At 40.0% G+C, this 23,979-nt stretch overlaps 1 protein-coding gene across 9 annotated transcripts in view; it reads left to right on the top strand.

Moving 5' to 3' along the window:
• agrn (agrin) overlaps positions 1–23,979 on the top strand; it is a 323,933-nt gene that overhangs the window by 66,065 nt on the left and 233,889 nt on the right. For 7 of the 9 annotated variants that reach the window (XM_037541562.1, XM_037541561.1, XM_037541556.1 and 4 more), the window contains exon 3: positions 15,193–15,213. The exons of the other annotated variants lie outside the window; for them this stretch is intronic. In XM_037541562.1, coding sequence (XP_037397459.1) covers positions 15,193–15,213 — 21 coding nt within the window. The remainder of the gene's footprint in view (positions 1–15,192; positions 15,214–23,979) is intronic. 9 annotated transcript variants of the gene reach the window in all.

The following is a 23,979-nucleotide window of genomic DNA, read 5'->3' as shown; positions in this document are numbered from 1 at the left end:
TTCCTCATGCAGATACAGTGTTTGTTCTTGCCCTCTACAGATGTTCTCCAAGCTTCGGCAAAGGGGGAAGTGCTAAATTTAGTCATGTTCTCCCTCATCAAAGTATTTGTTCATTTGTGTTCATTTGCTGTCAGGAGCAGCTTTAATGAAGTACATGTTAGGTTCAAGCATTTCAGTGAAAACCAGTAGAGGTTAATGTGATGACTTGAATGTGATGTTTATCTGTGATTTTCTGTGATGCTTCCTAATCGGCCTAGCGCGTCTTGTCCAGACCACCTTAGCAGGCCGCAGTAGTCTTTTGGTGCTTCCCTCATTGGACTAGACAAATAAGAAATTTGAATAAAAATGAAATCTAACTGGCTTATTAGCCACATTAGCTTCATAAAATGACTTAAGGCACCAAAGGTGTCTTGGCTGACCACCTGCAACTGAATTAAGGGAAAAATTGATTGAGTGTTGCTGATGAGGGGGTCTTTGGAACTCTAGCAGTTAATAGGTGATGTAGTAACTTGAACTTAATGAATGCCGACTGAAGTTGTTTGAGCTCTTTTTTGTTTGTTCTCAGCTGTGAAAGTGCTGAATCACGCTCTGTGCTCAGGCTCTGGATGACAAAACCCAGCTGTAATGGTTGTGCTTTAGTCTGGCCCAGCGTGAAGCTGTTGCTCCCTCTGCCTGCCCCTTTGCTTGCCACTCTGCCAAGTCAGCTTGTGGTGGCACACCTGCTCCATGCACTTATTACAGCTCAAATGAAGTGCTCACAGTTTCCAGCAAGCACTGAGTTCATCATAATAATGAAGCAAGTCTCACGTGACTGTCATCAGTCTGTTGCCTGTGACAATTACATTTTCTCGTCCAAGCCCATTTGAAAAGACATCATTTCAGGCTAATGCAATTATAATCAGTGAGGGGGAAGTGTCTCTGTTTATTCCTACCCATAAAATGGGCTCATCATTAATACCATCATTATCTGTTGTACAGCCTTTAAACTATTCAGCAGTAATATAATTTCTAGGCATGGCTTTTTTCTTTTTTTTCTCATTCTTTCTAATTAATAGCTGTACTGATTGACTGAATTTAGTCCATGGCATAAAAGGGTGAGCATAATAGAGAACTATAGCTAGCTCAATGCTATAAAACCCAATCAGCCAAATAAACTTATTTGTGTAGTGTACATTAGAAATGTGCAGTAACAAAATTAAGTGAGGGTGACTCAAATGAGAAAATGAACAGAACTGGCCCTAAGGCCAGTACATCTTTGGTCCCACTTTATTTGATGAATGCTCTACGGACCATCCACAAATGCTCCATTTGGTAACCCCTTAAAATCCCAATTATAATGTGCCAATTCTTATTATCCAGGGTCTTCCATGCAAATTGATTTAGCATTAACATGAGCATTTCACTCATCTTGCTGCTCTGAAAAGCACACTGGCTATTATTTACTGTGGTCCCTTAGTTAGGTTTACAATTGTGTGATTGCATATCCAGAACCCTAGGGAAGTGCACCATGCTGGGCTAGAGCCTTCAACAAATCATCCAGGTTCTTGGGGCAGGACAGATAACCATTGGCTCTGCAGTGGCCATCAGTCATTCTTGTGTCATTTTGCATGCATATCATTTCTCCAGCCTACTTACTTTGGGTACTTTGCCATTACTCCTTAATGGTTCGATTCAGAGAACGTTTGGCAGGTCAGTGGGCACACAAGACACCTGCCTATATTGCTTCATGAAACCTGAAATGACAGCTCCTCAGGACGTCTTCAGCCTTCACTTCATTCTGAAAGCTTTGATATAATGAACGTGCTGCTGTTGCTCGTGATGTCCCTGCTACCTCTGCTGAGTGCTTTTCCCATAATGAGAAGGAATAATGATGAAGAGAGAGAGAGAGAGACTAAGAGATGCTGCAGCATTAGTGTCTTTGAGAATCCTGACTTCGACAGTAAGATGACACAAAAGCAGTACATACAAGGAGAGGTGCCCTGATCTTCTGACCTTATCATACTGACACAGAGTTAAGACTTCATTACCCATAATAACCCTATTTTCTGGAGTCTCTGACATGCGTCTGAGAAAGTGTTCTGTAGATAAAAAATAAACAGTGATGGGGAAAGATAAAATTGAGGGAATGCGTTGAGGAAAGAAATGGCAGTAGAGAAGTACCAAACTCAATTTTAAAAGTAAAGGTTCCTACGTGGTTCTTCGGTTGAACGCACACTGTTAAAAAATGTCCCAAAATAGGTTTTTTGGAGTGACTCAATAAGACAACCATTTTTGGTTCCCCAAAAACCAAAATTAATGGACTGTTCTTTAAAAAGTGAGGTGTCTATCCAGGATACGGGCCATGTAATGATCTATTTTTGTATATATGGTGGGCAAATGGGGAGAACTTTACATAAAAACCATTAAAGCCTATAAAGGTTCCACACCAATTAAAAGTATTTTATAGAACCACACATCCACACCTGTTACCATTTAGGAAGTCTCTGATTTTTTGAAATTGCCTTTCATTTATGTGGAAACTTTTGAACCTTTAAAGAACCATCCACTGAGAGGTTCTTCATTAAAAATCCATCCTCTGGAAGGTTCATATTTAAAGAACCATCCACTGAAAGGTTTATTTTTCAAGAACCATCCTTTGACAGGTTTATCTTTAAAGAACCATTTACTGAAAGGTTTTCTTTTAAGAACCATCCTCTGGAAGGTTCATATTTCAAGAACCTTATACTGAAAGGTTCATCTTCAAAGAACCGTTCACTGAAAGATGTATTGTAAAGAACCATCCACTGAAAGGTTCCTCCTTTAAGAACCATCCACCGAAACGTTTCATTTTCAAGAGACTGTCCGCTGAAATGTTTATCTTTCAAGAACCTTCAACCAAAAGGTTTCTCTTTTAAGAATCATTTTCTGACAAGATCTTTGGGGAACCAGAAGTAGTTATTCTGTGACATCGCCCAGAAAAATCCTTTTTGACACCTTGCTTTTTAAGAGTGCCAGCCAGACTCTCTCTGATGGAGCTTGTAAGTGCAGCATCTGACTTTGCCTGATTAGTATTCTGACTCCTATCCAGTGACTAAGGCTGGAGGTCTGATTTAATCTCCTCCTCCCTGATTGTCAGTGAGAGCACTTAAAGCGATTGCTTCTGAGGTGACCTCTGCCAGAGTATGGCCTATGTGTCCCACTGCATACCTCCATCTCCAGGGACTGACTCCTCAGGGCCACCATGTCCTCCCCTCTGTAATCCTCCACATATTTGCCAGATAGGTAATGATGTCACTCAGCAGTAGAAAATTTTCTGGAGCAGAGAGGAAGAGCCAGCTGCCTTTTTTGGTGGTGAGGCAGCATGATTGCTCAATTACGCAGCACTGCATGTTGGATAAAAGGTGGTGTCATCTCATTAACCTAAAAGCCACTTTACACCATGTTCTCAGAGGACAATAAACAAGAAGCAAACCTTATTCATTTCCAGCAAACAAGAAGACATGACAAAATGATAAAGATTGATTGCGACCTTTTGACAGGCACTTTATCTGTAGGAAAATGAGCAACCGGCAGGAGGAGCCGACAGCTGTAATCAGCACTGATGAATAGCAGAGCCGTTTAATCAGTCAGACCTGACCCTTCTCATGCATGGGAGTTCGTCTGCTGACTTGGTATGGACACTTATTTTTAGATCAAAGAAAATGAAAATGCCTATTCCTACTCCTTCATGTATAGTTTATATTTTTAACTTCGTTCTGCAGCCTCCCTAGTGGCCGTTCCATCAGTAGAATGGAAATCAACTCAGGTTTTCAGTTAGTATACTCAAAAAAAAATATTTTTCCCTTATAACTCTGTCAACACATTAGCTACGACAGTTTTTTGGCTCTAAGTGAGTGAAATGTTTAGCTCTGTGCTGAGCTGCTAGCGAGCAAAAAGGGGAGAAAGGGGAGAGGAGGGCAAATTGAATCAATATAAAAAATCTGCACATCGACAGCTTTCTTTATAGCAAAAAATATGCACAATTACCACAATTATGAATAGTTTTAAGAGCAGTAATATCACTTTAATTCATGTTGACATACTTATACACCTGCAAAGGTAAAAATTGAGTTTGCTTCTGGTTTTGTAAGTCATACATTTCCATTAATATATATTCCATTAAAATTATTGGACAAAAAAAGCATAGTTCAAATGAGGGACCTACATTGAAAGAGCCAGAAATTGCATTTTATGGCTACTATAAAAAGGGGTTAAAACAGTTTAACAAAGTTGAACATATATGAGCCTCTATAACTTTTCAGAGGCCTTACTTGTTGCATGGAAATTAGTGATTATGATCAAGCGGCTCACTTTCAAAAGCTATTGAAAAACTGACTTTCAGAGCCTTTTCTGAGCAGCATGGAGCTCAGGAGGTAAGAGGTAAAGCGCTGCATGGTGACTGAGGAATATGAGTCATGGTAGAACTTGGCTGTGTAACTTGTGTGCTGTTCCTTCCTTAGCCTGGACATTGATTTAATGCTGATACACTATGAGAGTTCACCATAAATCCTGAAATCATTTCTCCTGCCCTCTGGCAACTGTCCTCACTTCTTCTCCAGTGTCGAGCAAGGACAGGACTGTTCTGGTTCTGTTACCTGCTGCCAATACACTCATAAGACTGCTTTTATTGCAGATTGACTTTCTGATTGCTAATCATGTTTATGATCTATTGGAAGATAGAAGCATGTGAATTGGAAGAGTAGAAAGCAGAGGTGGACGATGTGACAAGACATTATGGTTAGAGTGATAAATGACATCACAGTACGTTTATAGTAGGTATAGTAAATACTTATAGAACATTTGACCAACTACATTTATCAAAAAAAAGAGACGTAGAGCAAATACATGACATCTGCATAAGCTTTTCATGACAACTGACATAAACCTACTTAATACATTATTGCTTACTACTTTAATAAAGACTTAACGAGTATCAGTTGTCATAAAGGCTGTATTTGTTAGTTATGATGTCACTTACTTCACCCTTGCCAGTGTTATGACGAGTCATGCTTGTTCAAATAAGACTTCGTAAATGTTTGTGTAGGTTTATGTCTGCCATTGTGAAAGGCTTATGTAGGTGTCGTTTAACCTTACGAAGGCTGTCCTACAATAATGTGTTTCTATGTAAACTGCATTCGTTTTTTACCAGCTGTTTGATTTTTGATTCGAAAATCTTAGTATAGTATAATTCAGTCATTAAGAAGTAAACAGTCAGTCCAAGCAGTTTGATGACAGATCTTGTACAGTGGTGGTACAGAGATTGCTATATGAGCATTATATGTAGTGCTGAAGATGGTAAAATAGTGGTAAATCTGAAAAATTAATTTCTTAAAATAACGTCTTCTGGGACTTTTTCACTTTTGTTTTTGGCCTAAAGCTGATCTCAAATCTATTGTGAAGCAATATCGCAGGCAACAACATATTCCTAACCATTTAATGTAATAACTGTCTGTGAGGGAGCTTGCAGAGACTTTAAACTCTGTCAGGTACCCATCAAAAAACCACTGTGAACAATTCTAACTCTAAAAGTTTCTCTGAAACAAAGTGTTTTGCATGAAACCACTCAATGACTTTGTTTACATTTTAATGTCAAAACTATTCATAAATTTGGGAACACGGGTTTGCATTTAAGTAGTTTGTTCATTTTTTATGTGGCCCTTCTGGTTATTTTTTGTCCAAACTTCAGATAAACTAAACATTGTTAAACATAGTGTCATGAAAGTGTCTGTAAGTATTGTGATTTTGCCATTTTTGCTTTACTAGCAAGCATATCGCTGCTGTCAGACCAAAACCTCGTATCTCCATTTTTGTCATTTGTTTGACAATTTAAAGTTTGAAAATACCTGTTGGCCTTTACATTGAGTATGAATTTCATGATGAATTAGCCAAAAGAAGTGGCCCAAAATAACTCGATTAACTTATATTAAAAGTAGAGTATGTTTTTTCCTTCTCCTGTAAAGTTACAATTTTGGAGATACAAGGTTTTGGGCCGACAACAGCGATAACAATTGAAGTGAGAAGTGCACACATACAAGACATGCAAGTCTTCATTGTCAACATTAGCCCAGTTTTGCTTAGTTCATGTATTTGTCCGTTGCTCTGTGTTTATGTGAGTTAAATGGACCAGGTTGTGCTAATTCAGGCCACTGCCCCCTCAAGCGTGGACATATACACTAAGTGTTGAAGGATTTATAGACTTGATTGCAAAGATTAAAAGCCATTTCTTGTAACTGCGAATGTTTTAGCACCAGTGGATGAGTCATTTTGCTGGAGAGCAGATGCGCTCATAAGAACATTCACCCTCGTTAATGTAGAGAATGATGAAGGATCTGTGCATAATAAATCCTGGAAGGAGAAAAGAGAAGATATGAAGCCACTGCAGGATCCTTGATTTGACTTCCTCTTCCATGACTTTCTTTCTGTCCTCTTGCATCCTTGAAAGCACTGTAATTACAGAACTCTTTATTTATCACTTCCACATTAGCTCTTACTTTCTCTAAGTGTTTGTAATGATCTTCCTTGGACACTTTCTGCCTTGACAGTTGAACCTTCTTCTTCAAATGAGCCAAACAGTGCTGCATGTTTGATTGCTGATTCAAGTCACTATGTGGTGATGCTTTTCTGAATTATATTTCAATGTCATCTTAAAGCCCCCACGATCCTGTAATTAGAAGCGGCTTGGAAAATTGTGGTTGGTTAGTGTAGTGGGTAACACCTTTGCCTTCTATGCTGTAGACTGGGGTTCAATCCCCTGCCTGGGTAAGCACCCTACACTATACCAATAAGAATCCTTGGGCAAGACTCCTAACACTACCTTGGCCTACCTGTGTAAAACAATCAAACTGTAAGTTTCTCTGGATACGAACGTCAGCCAAATACCATAAAAAAATGGATGTCATCTTGAAGCAATGCGAGAAGTGTGTTTGTGAACTAGGAAATGTACTTGTTCAATGCAAGACAAGTGAAGGAGTTATAGCTTGGGTGTAGCTAAAGTTTCTCTTGAGGACACTCTTAAAAATAAAGGTTTCTAAAGGCTCTTGGCTTGGATGTACAGTTCCATGAAACTACATCGTTAATTGTTATAGGACTTGTGAGTTCCTTTTAGGTTTTAAGGGCTTATGATATATAAAAAGTTTTTTTCTTACTGTTTTTAAATAAAATAGTTTGATTTAATATGTAAACATTTATTAAAATTTCAGAACATACCATTCCATACAGTCCAGGAAACTTAAGCATCCTTGGAATTCATTGTTTTTGTGTTGTCATGAAAACCAATGCTTTTCCAAATGTCTACATTTACCCGTTCAGCCAACATCATTATAGCCACCCAATGCAGGGCAGCCAATCCCAACAAAGGTCATTGTGGTCTTGTTAATTGGTCATTAGGTGGTCCCTAAACCCACACAATTATCTTGTAAGTGGACCTCAAGGGAAAAAAAAATAATGAAAGTGAATAAAGGATTTGGCTTTTTTTAAAATGTTCTTCAAATGTGGTTCTTCAGAGAAACATCCATTTGGAAACATCCATACATGCACATTAGCGCAGTAGTTCTCATGCCAGTTCTTAGGGTCCCCAGTCCAGATTTAGGTTTCAGCCTAACTTGCAACACATTGAGTGGACCATCTGGGGGTCCCTAAGGACTGGTTTGAGAGCCACCACATTAGGGAACCAACTGCAGTTCTTCTATAGCTATCCCCTCATTCATTTTTTAAAAGTGTAGCTCTATCTTCCTGACCTCACTGTGCTCTCTGCCCTCTTCCACTGACCTGAACACAGTCTTCACACTGCCTTAGTTTATTGGAGGTCTTCTCTGTCTCTCAAACCTCCTTCATCACAAACATGGCTCTCAGTGGCTGGGAGAGCTGAGAAACATTGGAGCTGTCACTCAGCCACTGCTGACAGGTTATAGTTCATATATTGACTGCAGGGGAGGACCACTGTTCCTGTTTCACTCTGGCCAGTAGTGGTCTGTGGGTGGTAAACGAGCCCATCAGTCAAATGGACAGAGAGGAGGATGAGGGAGGAATCCTTGTAGGATTCCAGCCTACAAAAAACAGTCGATAACCGTCCTGTCTGGATCAGTTCATTGGCCTCTGCTCTGATGAGTGCTGATATAGGGAGTAGTGTTGACGATCCTGCTGTTATGAGTTTCACTATGGTGCTTGAATTCAGAGCAAAGAGTCTCTCCAAATCTTCAGGTGAGTGGAATTAGTCAGATCAGTTATGCATAACATGGATTTAAACTCCACCTCCTCCCAGCTCTCAGCTTATTTGGTTTGCTAGAATTAAAAAAAAAAAACTTCTAATTGGAGCACGCTCCCCTTATCCAAACAAATAATTAACTTGCCAGTATTTGTCGAGATGAATGTGCCTGGAAACTGATTCCATATCGGGTGTTTTGCTCAGACATACTTTTCTCCCCAGTCATGCTTTACAAGCTGAATAGACACTTTTTGTTCTAAGTAAATTAGAGTTTTTGTTTTTGCTTGTAATCTTAATTATGAAGAGTTCAGGATTTCAAAACACAATCTTTCACAACATTCCCTGGACAAAATCACTTTGATTTATTTCCATTGATTATTACCCTGGGCATTTCTGTTACCTCCTTTCCCTCAAGATATCAGTGATGCAGTGTGTATTCTCATCCCTATTTCTAAATTAAAGAAGACACTCCCAAAACCAGGCCAAATGAGAGAGTTGCACAGCGTGAAATTGCCCCACTACAAGTGTAAGCAGTGTGTGTGTGAGGGGAATCCCTTTACTTCTCCATCTTGTGTATAATTATGGGCGTTGACACCACGAATGCAAATGATTCTGGGTACAGACCTCAGTGGTAGTGTGCTGTGGTTAGGTCTCCTGAGCAGAAAGGCCAGGGAAAACGGCAGGAGCAGCATGGGAGATGGCTTTGTTAAAGCTTCTGCATTCCAGCTCGGTGCCAGTGTCTCCCCATTCACTGACAGCTTGAGAGAAAAGGCTAAAGTGAAGATAAGCAAGTTTGCCTTTTTTCTCTTCACAATCTCTCTGGGGCTATTGTCTCTGGAAGTTCACGAAGTCCCGGCCAAATTGAAAAAGAAATCTGCCAAATGACAAATGGTAAACAAGTGAGGGGAAAGTCTCCTGAGACCCAGCGTGGCCTCTGGTGTTTATTCAGGAGTAGAAAGGGGTCTGTAGGGGAATATATTCTTCACAGCTGGAGCCTGATGGAGTTTTACAAACCTTCCAATTGTATGTGAGCGTGTGTTGGGATGTCTGTGTGAAAATGTTTTGGCTGGACCTCCTCCCACTGAATTCACATGCCATGTTCACCGACTGGACATTCTTGAATCCTATTTCAGTTACCGTAGAGGATTTTGAGGGATTTTTTAGTCAGAATCATACGATGGATTAGCTTGGTGGCCTAATTTTTAGTGTTATCAGACAATATGGAGAAAGGCCAGCTCATATAACCCCATGGTCCGACTTAAGCATGTGATGTAAGGCCAGCAGTGGATCCTATTTACAGGAAGAGAAATCCCCACAAATACCCCTTATTAAAAATGATAGAATTCACAGGGCACCAACATACTAATGAATCTTATTACGTTCTTAAAAACATCAGTGGACTTGTGAAAAGGCTGGTCTAAGGCAGGGAAGGCTGGCTTGCATAGCACCACCTGTTGTTTAGTGCACTAGGAGTTCTTTAGTGATGCCACAGAAGAACCATTTTTGATTCCCTAAAGAACTATGTTTTAAAAGAGCTGATATAAAGGTTCTATATTTTAAACGTTTTATTCCAATTCATAGATTCATTGCAGAACCTTCACATTATGTGGACGTTCTTTAATATTTAAAATGTTCCTCACTCACACATCTCCTTATTTTCTTGAAAGATTTTTTGGGGAACCTATAGGTTGCATCTATAGCATCACACATTCTTTTTGGCACCTTTATTTGTATAAATAGACAAATAGTCATGAAAATTTAAACTTAAAGTAGGACGTTTATATGGAAATTAGCTTCATTCTACCATTATATATTCTCATATTGAAGAACCACAAGATGTCTGAGTTTCTTGTTTGTATAATACAAGGAAGTAAGCACAGAAAGATTCTGCAGTTGGCTAAGGCTGCTACACACCAGAAAAAAGAAGCTTCACATCTTGCAATAGACTGTATAAAGTGATGTGTAGCTACACCACATGAGAAGCATAGCAGAAAAGTGCCAATAAGCATCATGCTCACTTCACACTTTACACTGTACACATACAGTTTTAATGGAGTGAACCTTCAGTGTAATTTAGTGATTTATCCAGTTTGATAAAGAACCGTTGATAGACTTGCTTTTGTCAAACTAAAAGCTATGAGGAAATATGATATGACTAGGCTAGTAGGATTAGTTGGGGTGAAAACAGACATTCAGCAGTTGTCTGTTTGTCTAGAAGATGCCTTTTCATGTCACCTACTATGGATTTGTGGCCTGAGCCTGGTGGTGATATTCAAATAATTTTTGAATAATGCCTGAAAATTTGAATATCCAGTTTGCTTGAAATGCCCAATCCTAATATGGACAAGATGCTGTTATTGCAGTTATATTGCTGCATATTGTGTTTGCACTCTTTTAAATATGCACTGTTGACTTAATACTATGACATGGTCTACACTAAATAATGACTTGTTGGATTATATGAATGCTTTGATTGGTCAAAATGGTCACAGCATACAGTATAAAACATGGTGTTTCGTTAGAGGGCTTATTTGATATTCCAGACTTCTGTGAAATTAGTATTGAAGAGGCCAATACTGTGATATCAGTTATTGAGCCATATGTGTATTGTCTAGAAATAAACCAGCACTGATCATAAAGCCACCAGCAACAAAGTGCTATTGACAACACTTTCATTTCGCTGACACTCACCTATGTTTTGTTTGGTTTTACTGAAAATCTTAACACGGCTGTTGAAAAACAGTCTGGCTGAGGTTTAAGGAGAATAAATATCGGCATCCTTTCCTAACTCTTTACGTCGTGTGTGCCTCTGTGCTGGCTGTGAAGTACACTCCAATACTTTCCAAGCAATGAAGATGCCACTGTGAAGAGGCAGTGCAGGGCTGCATTTGAGGGTGTACTTGCCTTCAGTGTTGGGGCTCGTTCTGGGGACTGTATGGAGTCAAACAGCATGGCAGAGCCCCAGAAAGCCTCCTGCCAAGTCAATAAGCACTTTGTTCCTTTTATTAATGCACCAGCGGGGTTCAAGTGCCCCTGTTCCCAGTGCAACTTTTAGACCCTGTCACATTCATGGCATTGAACCCTCCAGCCGCACATGGGTTCTCAGACAAATTTTGATGGATGGCAGATTCATATTGTTTGTCAAAGCAAAGATATATCTGCTGTGTCTCAATTTGGACTGGTTTTTATGTATGTAGTATGACATTGAATATAAAGAAAGTCCAGCAGGCTTACTTCAGAGGTATTAATGTGCACTACTGTAGCACAAAGCTATGCACATTGAAAAAGGAGCAGCTGCTCATGGCTATAAACATGACGGATGATGTTTTGAAATCTCTGACAACAGCTCAAAAATTAAGCTAGTCCATGACGATGATAATTTTTTTTTGTTTGTTTAAATTCAGAGGTTGTTCACAGTAGCCTATAAGGTTGTGGCTTTATGTGATTGTATAGCAACATTAGCTTATCATTTCCCATTAGTGAAATTTATGTTTTGTTGATTATTTAGAATAAGTTAACGTATTCTCTACAATGAACATCCTTTTTTAATGCATTTCTGGTTAATTTCTTTGCTATTTTTTTTTCATCATGTTAAATTTAAAAAATAAATAAATGCGTGTTCTTTGTAGAGGATGCATACTTATTTTGACTTTTTTCGGAATTTGCAGACAATTCATATAGTTCATAAATAAGAGTCAGAATCAGACCTGCATTGGAATCAAGACAGTGTAGATTGTTTAGATTGTGTAGATTGGCATATACTCTGATTCCTCTGATCTGCATTGATTAGGGTCATTCCAGTGCAGAAGGAGGAGGCCGGTCCATTTGCTGCTCTGGAGGCCACTTGTTGAATGTGAGGGTGAATCTCAGACATAAGACATGGCTCCATTCAGCAGCTGTGCTTATTAAACACTGCTGCTCCTATAGGACATTTCACATGCTGGTTTTCCACCCACATCACGGAGCTCTTTGTACAAAAATTGAAAAGGTTAATGCATTGAAACAGAGGATTAGTCTATGATACTGTGCACTGGATGAACTGACAAAGCCCACAGCAGCCGACATCTCTGTAAATGCGTCACACGCTTCACCTCTCATTAATCATTTAAAGCTCTGGCAGCCGTAGCCCACTACTTTAAAGTGAGCCAATGAGTCATAATTACATCAGGCTAAGTGGAATGGGAAGGTTACGAGAGGCGGCTAGACCAATATTACTCTTATTTGCTTCAAACAAACTCAATTCCCGAGTCTGTTAAGTCACACAGAACTTGCTGATAATGGACCATTTCCTAAGGGACTGTCTGGGATAATGAATGACAAAAAGAGAACAGGAAGCCAGAGAGAGAGAGAGAGAGAGAGAGAGAGAGAATTAGAATGAGATTGAGAAGGTGATAGAATTATAACGAGGAGAGAAGAGAATGACAGAAGGAGAGAAATAAAGCAAGAGAGAAAATAGAAGAGAAAAAAGGAGCATAAGAGGCAGAGAGACATGGAAAAAGTGACAAGGAGAGAAAAAAGGGAATAAGGGAAAGGGGGGATAGAATGAGAAGATATAATGGTAGAGAGAGAGAGATGGAGAGAAAAAGAATGACAAGAAGGGGAGAAAGTGAGACAAAAGGCAAAAAAGAGAAAGTAGGAGCAAAAGAGAGAGAGAAAGAAAGTGACAGGGAAAGCAGAGAAAAGGGAGAGAGGGATAGAACAAGAGAAACCTAGAATAGTCGAGAGAGAAAGGATAGAAGAAGGAGAACAAAGAAAGACAGAAAGAGATGGGACAAGAGAAAGATGTAATAGTAGAGAGAAAGAAGAGAAAAGTTGGATAGAAGGAGGAGAGAAAAGAAAAGGATAGAATGAGAGATAGGTAGAATGATAGAGAGAAAGAAGGCAAGAAAGGGGAAGGATTAAAGGAGAAGGAGAGAACAAAGAAAGAAAGGGTTGAAACGAGAGAAACGTAGAATATTACAGAGAGACAGAGAAGGAGAGGAAAGATGAATAAAATGAAAAGGAGAGAAAGAAGACAAAAGGATAGAATAAAGGAAATGTATATTAGTAGAGAGAGAAAAGGATAGAAAAGAGAAGGACAGAAGGAGAGAAAAAGTGACAGTAAGATGAAACAAGCCAAAGTTGCAACAACAGTGAGAGAGACAGAGAAGAAGAGAAAAAGAGGAAGAGAGAAAGAAGTGAGAGAGTAGAAGAGGGAGGGATGTGATCCGGTGTGTACTGTTAATTCCCGTATGAAGTCAGTGGATAAATTCAGGTAGCGTGTTGTGTTTTGGTGATGGACATATGGTGGTCCTGAGTGGGTCAGTCAGTGGCTGAATGTGATTGGTCAGCTCCATGCTCTGACTCAGTGCTCTCAATAATACATAGTGGGTCCCTGCTTTATTATGCCTAGGTGAATACATCCGCACCACACGCTCATGTTTTATAGATGAGTCCTGGCGTGCGGTCCGTATCAGTCACCCCTGATCAGCTTCAGAGTGGAGGTTGACATGACCACCGTGTGGGTGTGGGTGTGTGTGTGTGGGTGTGTATGTGGACCAGGTGTGTCATTCATTCATGACAGTGCTCACTCAGTCCACAGTATGCGAACTCAGAACATTTAAAAAAGGCTTTAGTCTGGAAAGCCAGACAAGGTAGTGCTTGACTGTTAGATCAGAAACCACTTTGTTTTGGTGAACATGTTCTTTTATTTTTTGCTTTTATTAACTACGTGCTTTAACCACAGGTTTTATATGCTTGACTTTTACAGTAGAAACAAAGCCCCCTCCCCCCTGCTGAAAGCCACTGTTCTGAAAAATCTATGCCTGTGTTAACCTTTTCAAACTTACATTGAAGCCTTTATGTTTTTGCGTGTTGTTTTTCTGTATGACTAAACCTTCATTTTTCACAGTAACATCAAGTCAGTATATCCCCAGATTTTGCACAGCCTCATCTAAGATATTAAACTCAATGAATTGTTTATTTAAAATATGCCAAAACTGCAACAGCAAAATAGGCCTTGAATACTTATGCTAAAATAATTCTATATTAAAAATACATTGGTTTTAGGTAGTTTTTTTTACTGCCTGTATGCTTTTTGTGTAACTGCTGAACACGTGCTATGTTGCAGTGCATGCTGGGGACTGTAGTGCATCTCAGGGCGAAACAGACTGATAAGAATAGAAAATTAAAATAATTTTGTTAGCCAAATACGGCTGTGTCACAGGCTTGGCTTGGCCCATGGGCCTTGTGTTTGACACATGGGTTATAAAACAATAATGCAGTAGGACAAAGTTTTTTTCTACAGATTTACTTGGTAGTTTAATGAGGGGAAAATGGTCCACGTTAAAGTGAAACTCCAGCCAGACTAGAAAAAAATGTAACCATCTCTTGTAAATATCCTTTCTCACTTCCTACAGTGGTTGTGAAAGTGAGATTTTCTGGTTTGGAAAGTAAGAAGAGCCCCTTCTGCTTATGTGTCTTGAATGCTTGAGGAACGTTTGGAAAATTACAAGCACTTTAGTTTTTTTTCTTTTTATCCATTAGCTGGTAGGTAACGGTACTGCTAGGAAGCCGAATATCACCGTTGTATTTATTAACCTTTTTGGTTATGTTAGCATTGACATTGACATTGGATTTCTGCATTATTGTGTGGGCTGTATGATATGATATTGATGGTATATTTGCATAATGCATGCTGGGTATTGTAGTGAGAGAACACTGATGAAGAAAAATACATGAAAGAATACCGGGGGGGGTCTGGGTGGATCTCTCACTGAAAGAATAAAGAGGTGGTACAGAAGATTACAGAAGACAAAATGGAATTTTGTCTTATCAGTTGATGTTTGGTCTGATATCGAGCTCAGCTTTCTGTTTCCATTCCAATCCTGTCCATCTCACCTTCTCTAAATGACAGTGCTTTTAGTCCTAATCCCTACTAACCAGCGTGTTTCTTGTCTTTTTGTCTTTTTCTCTCCCCTTGCTTTCTGAAGATCATAGAATGGCCATTGCAGGTAAGGTCTGCTTTTGCTAACATTCTTGCAGTGTGTCTCACCCGTGCTTTGCTCAGTGTTCTGCTGATATTTCGTCTCCCTGTTGCTTTGTAGATGCTGCAAAGCAGTCTTTTGTCATCATTATTTATTATCCCAAATGGTCACACAGGAAATAGTCCTTTATCAGCAGGGTTTGTGTGGTCTAACAGAGAAAAGTTTAGTGCACGATTTCTATTTATTTGCTTTGAGTTTAACATACTGGAAAAAATTAAACCTAAAATATGGGCCATGACTTTGGCATAGGCCACAATTGGACTAGTTGTCCAGTTTATCTGATAAACAGTTAAGGTGCATTAAAATGTGCAGAAGTGTGTTCTTCATAAAAAGGATGTGTCAACGTATTGTAGAAAACCAGCAAAACATGTCATTTGACCAGGGGTGCAGAAGCCTTTGCACACAACTGCAGATAATAGGTGTGCACATATCTTCAGGTTTCATTGACATTGGCTGTGTTTACATGCAAAGATTTTTGCAAATCCGATTGAATACGTTCCGATTACAGATTCAGACTGAGGTGTTTATGTGCACACTCCATTCAACAATCTGATGGAAAATCTTCGTTAACATGCTCACTACAAGTAATCTGATGCAAAATGTCATGCATGTGTGGAGAACTGCTTAGAGTAAACATTACCAGGACAGTCAGAGTGAGATGAGTTTCCAGTTGGTGCGCTTGTTTATAATTGCTTTAAAATGATGTCAGACTCAGAAAAATTGTCCATATTAAAGAAGGCCACGAGGAAGATGTGTTCCGAGACGCATAAGCTGGACATCTGTCCCACCTCCGTCTTTTAAAGATCAGAGCATAAACTTCGCCTCCTCTGCAGAACATTTTCTGTTCCCACCATGTTGAACATAGTAAACTTTTGCCAGATCTGGTGCTCGTTCTGATTGGAAATGTAATTAGATTCAGGCATATATCATATATTTATTGATTATTTGCAGGATTACCCACCTTGTTCAGTCGGATTTCATCCTTAGTTTAACACTCTTTCTCTGAACTTTCTCAAGCACATGGATGATTTTGAACATGTTTAGTTCTGATCTGTTGAGAAGGGGCCCTTTGCCTCTGCATTATTCCCCCTGTGAATTGCAAATTGCATTTACCTCCCCTGTCCTATTTCAGCGTGTATACAGTACCCCCTCGCCTCAGGGGAAGCGCTCGAATAGAGGAGCTCTTTGAGAGGTGGACGTGAGAGGAGGGAGAGGCTGAAAGGCTGTGAAGAATACGAAGTGCCTCTCTTTTTAAGTGCCTTAATAACTGTGCCAGCGTTTAATTGAAAATGGCCGTAATGAGTGTGTGAAAGATCAATGCTCTCTCCACACACACAATCTGCAGCAGGACCCCCGGAGTGTGGTAAAAAGATGGAGAGCCCTTCCTCGCTCACCCTGTGCTAATAGTCACCACTTTAGCAAACGGGAAGGACTTTTTTCCTCCTTTTTTGTCCTGAAGGAGATGAATCAATGAGTGTGTGCCATGTCCGAAAAGTCACACTGCTGAGAGAGACAGATAAAGAGAGAGAATTAAAAAGAGAAGGAGCTCCTTTGCTAAAGGAGCTAAGATAATCAGTCATGCACAATGGCTGCTCCATTGGGTGCTACAGGGGTGGTTTTACTGGGGTACAAATGTATGCATTCTCAGTTTGAAATTTTGAGCTCTCATTTGGACTCAACTCTGGAAAATGCATTTAAACAGGCTGCAGACTAGTGCATCTGCATACACAGAACTTTGGAGATATGCAGGACAGCTTTGCTAGTGTAACATGAAGGCTACAGTTAGCCAGTACAGCTTGCATGCACCTTATAATACCTCAGTATTTGGTGTGATTACTATAAACAAAGCATGTTTGTGCCATAATTAGCCAGAGATATTATAAAGGAGAGGGAGACTGTTCACTGGTTGAAATAGATCTCTGAGGTCATGTTTTTTGATTTCATAATTTTTTTTTATTGCTGCTATTACACTCTGTGGTAAATACTAGAAAACATACAGATTTGGCACAGACACCACAACACATTTTTGTCTGTTCGGTTGGCTTTCAGTTTTGGGGTTAACAAGTATCTCCTCATTGAAACAGACAGGAGCCAGACTGGAAATAACTGCCCAGGGGCAATGCTAATATTGCTGTTGAGTGGTTAGCTTCTCTTAGGTTAGCATAATGGATGCCTGCTAACTTTGGAAAAACAATGCAAACCTAGCTAGCAAGTAGGCCTCCCATGATGTAAACGTAAATGAATGTAGCCGCAATCATTTATTTTTACTGCACTCTCAGTGATTTTATTCCAGGCCTAGTGGTTGGAGAAGTTGCACTTGAAACCTTTGATGTTCCCATTGTTAGGTGTTACCAGCCTATCCAATGGTGTTGATTCCATTAGGGAGAGATAAATCTGATGGTGAAAGGCTGCATCCTATTCTATGATTTGCTCATGCATGTGTGCAAGTGTGATGGGGAGAGGTGATCCTTGCAGCATGAGCGATTCCCTGGAGAGCTCATTAGCTTCTACACCACAGTGACATCTCTCTCACCTCTGCAGCGAACACACAAACATGCTACTAACCACCTGCAGCACTGACTCCTACCCATGACCTGGACACACACACACACACACGCACACACACATCTGCCTATTTCAGGAGATAGTTCTGCCATCCTCACCACTCCTTTAAGGACCTTGTGGTCACGTGCAGTGCAGCTGCTATACCAGACAGTGATCCAGCCCGTGAGAATGCTCTCTATGGTGCATCTGTAGAAATGCGCTTAATATTCCAGTATGCAGAAAATCAGGTTTTGTCAGCAATGCGTTCAGCGTGTTTACATGCACTTGATTTATCAGATAATGTGAAACTCTAGGTCTGCATGAGTCAGGCAGTAATTGGATTTCTGCTTTGCAACCAGACAGTAAACTCACAGAAGAAGACGTGACGTAAATTGAACATAAAACTTCCTGCTGCAGCTTATCTTCAAAGCATTGTGCCACTTTAGCTGAAAATATGAAAATACATCCTCTGGAAGATGAAGAATATTTCAATCCTTCTTTTCGTTTGATTTCAGTGTTGCTCCAAAAGTGTTTGCTGCATTTTGCAGCAATGCTGCTTTCTTATTACCAGTACCGCCATCTGTTCTCATGCATGCGCAGACTGAGAAATCCGAAAGAAATGTATGTAAAAGTTTGCATGCACTGAGAAATCTGATTACTGAGCCAAAATCCAGGTCTCTTTATGGGATTTCTTAATCAAATTTCTAGATCGGAGTATGGATGGAGTACGGATTACTGAGTGCATGTAGAACCACTCCCTGAAAAATGAATAACTTGTGCTTAATGGTGGTTTTGACTGGAAAATAAGTAAATGAAGTTTGTACATCACTTTATAAATAAATTAAATGTTGTGAGAGTTCAGATTTACGTAGTAATGATGGACAGTAATGTATATTGGTTAGTAGTGAGTGAACAACTTTATCAGATTGATACACTAAGGCCACTAACTGCTCAGTGGTGTGTATTGGCCACAGATGGCACACCTCCTGCATGTCTCTCTCTCCTCTGAGCAGAAGAGGTGTGAAATAGCCCCACCCCATATCCACCATCACCATAGTAACACCACATATAAACACAGGGCAACAAAAGACTCTTGTCCCTCTACCTTTCACATAAATGAGCATGAAATTATGTCTTTCTTTTATTTTTGCACTTGTTAATGTTTTTTTTTTATTATTTGTGTCTCTGCTGAACTCCTGTTTAATAAAAAAACACAGTTTAGTGGCTTAATCCATTTCTGTTTTTGTCCTCTATACCTAGTCTTGGCACATTGTTGTCCCTAAAATGAGAATCCTTCAGCAGGCGCATGTTTGCTGACTGACAGGACCTGTTGTATTAATCCAGCACATTTACACTTTTCATCCTTCTGTACAGCAGTATAGTTCAGATGCTTCTAAGCTGCATCATTAAAAATGTATGCAGAGCGAAATTGCATGTTTTGTAGGGTTTGCTTTTGAATGGGCGAGGGGCCGTGGCAAGACTGAATGTGTACCCCGGGAGAAGAAACAGAACTGAGCAGAACAATGTCAAATTCATCTCCGCACATGCTCGCTCCACTGCACTCTTTATCTAGCGGCAACCGCGCCGTTAATGGGTTTAGCGCTACCTCCGAGACCAGGAGGAAACAATTGCACGCCGAGTGGTGTGGAGTGCAGACCCAGCGAGCGGCACTGGAGACTCGGGTGCTGCCGGCGGCGAAATATTAATACCCAGATTCATTATCGGCTCCACTGCTGTCTGTCACAATGACTGATGCTGTTTTCGCTCTAATTCGTCCTAGCAGCAAGGCTGACAATACAAATGAAAAGAAATGCCAGAAGACCCTGAACCTGGGATTAAGTAATTGTCGTATTCATTTGGGTGTAATAACACTTTTTAAATTTGATATCGACAAGGCAGAGTGGGGTACTAGACATTTCCTTTCTCATGGATTGTGTTCGCAGCTTTGTGTGAATTATAGTAACATGATTTGTTTTTGTAGTGCTGATATTTTAGTCTGCTCTTACTCTGAAAGTCTAGTCTGCGGGTGTTTAATCTGGTCACAGCTGAAAGCCGAGTGATTGTTTACTGTGATGCGGGGTAGGTATCACTTTGTTACACAGTTCTAATTATGTAATCCTGGTACTCCTTTACACATGCTTTACATGAACTGATGCAGTGACACCACAACTCCAAACTTGGTGGGGAAAAACAGCTTTGGGCTGTAATGTACTTGCAGAATGATAACTTTCTCTGACTTTTAAAAGACACCTGGGCCACTGACAGATCAACTAAAACTAACTTTTACCACCATGCACACGTATCCTAACTATGATAACAAATGTGTCATGAACAGCGTTCACTGGACTCTGCTTAGATAGCTACAGTTGCTAGCTCATGTCTCTGAAGAACATCATGAACATCAAACCGTAATAGCAGTAAAAAACACTGAAACCAACATTTATTTACTTTGACCTAATGTAGTAACATTTTCTATGACTAAGTACAAACATTAGTTTATGCATTACAGTGAATTTTACAGATTAGTGAACTACAACAATCCTCTCACAAAATCACGCAGGGGTAACATTTTAAAAAAACATTCCACTGCTGAGCTGCATGAAGATTTTAATTGGTTCTGTTGCTGAGATTGAATATCTGTCTTCTTATCGGTCAGTAGTTTCTACATTTAGGTAGACGGAAGTTTTTATACGAAATTGAAATAAGCATCCTGAGCTCAAAAAAGTGATGAGACGTTGCCCCGGGAAAAGTAGAGTTCCAAATGCCCGCTCACTGCTCTTGACCATGATATAAACCAGAGCATGATGAGAAATCTGAGTGGGAGAGAAGAACTCCATCTCTTTCTGATGTTTGAGGCCTGTTGAAACTGGACTGGACATGAATTTGAACCCCACTGAGCACACACTGTGTGTTAAAATGGGAGCGATGGCTCCAGTCATTCTCGGTCATGTTTCTGGATGATTTTTGTACTGCTCTGACATTTGATGACTATCTACAGTTTCTCAGTACCCCAAAATCTCCACTGGCTCTGTGGGCCACAGTGAATTCCTGAGTGAAAGAGGCCTTTCTGCAGACTGAACAAGTCTGTGATTAATCAAGTCTTTTTAAGCATTGTAAGCATTATGTAACAAATGCTTAAGCAGAACCACTCACTGATAATTTGACATTTAACTTTCACAGGGCTCAAGCTCTGCCTCTTCATTTCCCTGAATGTATGCCTAACATGTCCTGTGAAAGCGAGAGACCAACCTTCCTTTATTTCATTTCCAGTCAAAACGACCATTAAGAGATACTCAGAGACCATTAACTGATTCCATTTTCATCGTAACAAAAAAGCAGAAAACATTTAACAGCAATTTGCACAGAAGTCTCACCAATTACATAAATATATACTCACCGGCCACTTCATTAGGTACATCTTCATTAGGACCCCCTTTTGCCTTCAGAACTGCCTTAATTCTTCGTGGCAGTCTTTCAACAAGGTGTTGAAAACATTCCTCAGAGATTTTGGTTGGTTATTTGAGTTACTGTTGACTTTCTATGATCTCGAACCAGTCTGCCCATTCTCCTCTGACCTCTCACATCAACAAGGCATTTTCGTCCACGCAACTGCTGCTCACTGGATATTTTCTCTTTTTTGGACCATTCTTTGTAAACCCTAGAGATGGTTGTGCATGAAAATCCCAGTAGATCAACAGTTTCTGAAAAACTCAGACCAGCCCGTCTGGCACCAACAAACATACCACGTTCAAAGTCACTTACATCACCTTTCTTCCCCATTCTGATGCTCGGTTTGCACTTCAGCAAGTTGTCTTGGCCACCTCTACATGCCTAAATGCATTGAGTTGTGGCCATATGATTGGCTGATTAGCTATTTGTGTTAACAAGCAATTGAATAGGTGTACCTAATAAAGTGACCCGGTGAGTGTATATTCTTTAGTGTATCCATCCTTATCCTTTTTTGCAGCTTCTATATATTTCAGTAGTCTTGCTTTTAGGCTTTGAGAAATATGCCGGGATATTTTTCCACACAACACAACAAAGTGTTAGAAGTTGGTTGAAATCCTCATGATCCAAGCACATTTACATTTAGGCATTTTGCAGATGCCCGTATCCAGAGCAGCACAATTTAAATGTGTTGCATGTGTAGGCGAATTAAGCATTAGAAATTTTGACCAAGTACGTTTATCAGCGTAGTATGGAGGTGCTCACCCTGATGAGGAATCAAGCCAGTCTGGCATGGAGGGCAGTGTAACTGTTCACTACACCACATAATCCCAAACACATTTAATAAGGTTGCGCTGTGGACTTTGAAGTGGCCAGTTCATTGTTCTGAGAACACCAGCAGATGCTTTGTTGATTGGCAAACATTCCATTCTTGACCGAATGTCCTTTCAGACCCATCGGGTTGAGCTGTCTTCTTAAATCTTCTTAAATTATTTTAAATCTGAAGCCATTTGAATGGCACTAGAGATTGGTTTTGGGTGGTATTCCCTTTTTAATACCTTCAAACCAGCTCCAAAAATCACAACGGCAGTATTTTAAAAAGGAAACAAAAGTACTTTGCTTTATATGGTTATCAAGTAAACAGTGCACGACAAGCCATCATTCAGTCAATATAAAACCATTTATTGAGCATTTGATAAATGTTCAACAATTCTGCTAACTAGGAAAGAGGAGCTGGTTAGCATTAGCTTTACTAGCATGCTAACAACTCTGCTCATCACGGAACAAGTTCAGATGATTACAAATCTGAGAGAATAACAGAAAGGTGAAATTACACCTGTTCTGTGGTTTCTACCCTTCTTCAACAAGGTGTTGGAAACATTCCTCAGAGAGTTTGGTTGGATATTTGAGTTACTGTTGCCTTTCTGTAGCCTGAAAACGTTAGCTTAGCAAGCAAGCTGCAGTACTGTTGACATAGAATTAGGTGATAAAAATGTGTGAGAGAGCAAATGTAGAGTGCCAGTAAGCCAAAATCTAACCTGTTCTGTGGTGTCTAGGAGAGAGCTTAGTTAGCAGGCCAGATGTGCAACACCACAGCACAGGCTTAGGTGTAGGTAACTCATGCTAAAATGACAGCATTTTAGAGGATAGCATACCCATTTAGAGGATAACGCACCAGTTTAGAGGATAGCGCAAAGTGCAGTGACTGATATTGGAATGAAAGCAGAAATCAAACGTGTTCTGTGGTGTGTGCAGAAAGTGTGCAGTTCTGATACATGTAACTCTTTGCTGCTATCACGCTTAGTTTTTCTGAGGTTTTTCCTGGCTCTGTCCAACCCCACAATCCCAGATCTCAGTGTAAAATTAAGCCATCCATGCTTCTTGTGTATGTGTGTGTGTTAGAAGCTGGGTCATGGTGTGCCTGACTGGTATCTTTGCTCTGACGTCTGTGTGTTTACATTCCCCTTGGCAGGGATTAGTTAGAGCAGTGTGGTACACTCCGTGTATCCACAGCCCAACGGCCCAGCAGCATCAGAGCAGAGGCCCCCACAGGCCCCGGAGCCTGAGAGGGGCATGGAATCTGCTGGTGCAAGCTCACTGCTCACTCTAATTGGCTGTTTTCTGTGTGTGCCACTATAAGTAGAAGGCCCAAGAGATGCAAGGCTGTATACTGTGTTGAGAGACTGTTTGCCTTTGAATATGATTGCTGTCATATGTTTTATCAAATAATACCTCACTTGAAAATGCAGGTGTGCTTGTATGTTTCCCAGCATTTCATGCGAATTGAATATGGAATACAACCTTGTTACATTGACATATTAAATTTAAGCTTTTTCCATCACCAGTAAAATGTCAATTTGGAGATGTAAGGTTTTGTTACGACGATAACAACATGTATGTATTGGCGTGTGTGTCTATATATAGTACCATTCAGTCATATTAGAATGAAAGTGAGGGGTGGGGGTGGGAGTGGGGGATTGCAGAATCAATCAAATCAAAACTAAACTGAATGCATGATTTCACAGATCATAATTAGCACAAAACAAACAGAAAGCATCTTTTAACTTTTTTTGGTTGAGCTTGATTTTGCTGGCATGCTTAGTTAATAGTCAATTTCTACCAGTAGCGTTATTGATAAAAACAGTGAGACGCACAGCCGGAAACAGTATTAAAAATAAACAAATAACGTTGAAAGTGACAACTTCCAAGAAAAAGACTGTACAGTGTGCCTCACGTTTTTCC

The sequence above is a fragment of the Pygocentrus nattereri genome, chromosome 9, assembly GCF_015220715.1.
Source record: "Pygocentrus nattereri isolate fPygNat1 chromosome 9, fPygNat1.pri, whole genome shotgun sequence".
Taxonomy (NCBI): domain Eukaryota; kingdom Metazoa; phylum Chordata; class Actinopteri; order Characiformes; family Serrasalmidae; genus Pygocentrus; species Pygocentrus nattereri.
Note: the sequence above shows the minus strand (reverse complement) of the source record. Positions and strands in the feature narration are given on the sequence as shown.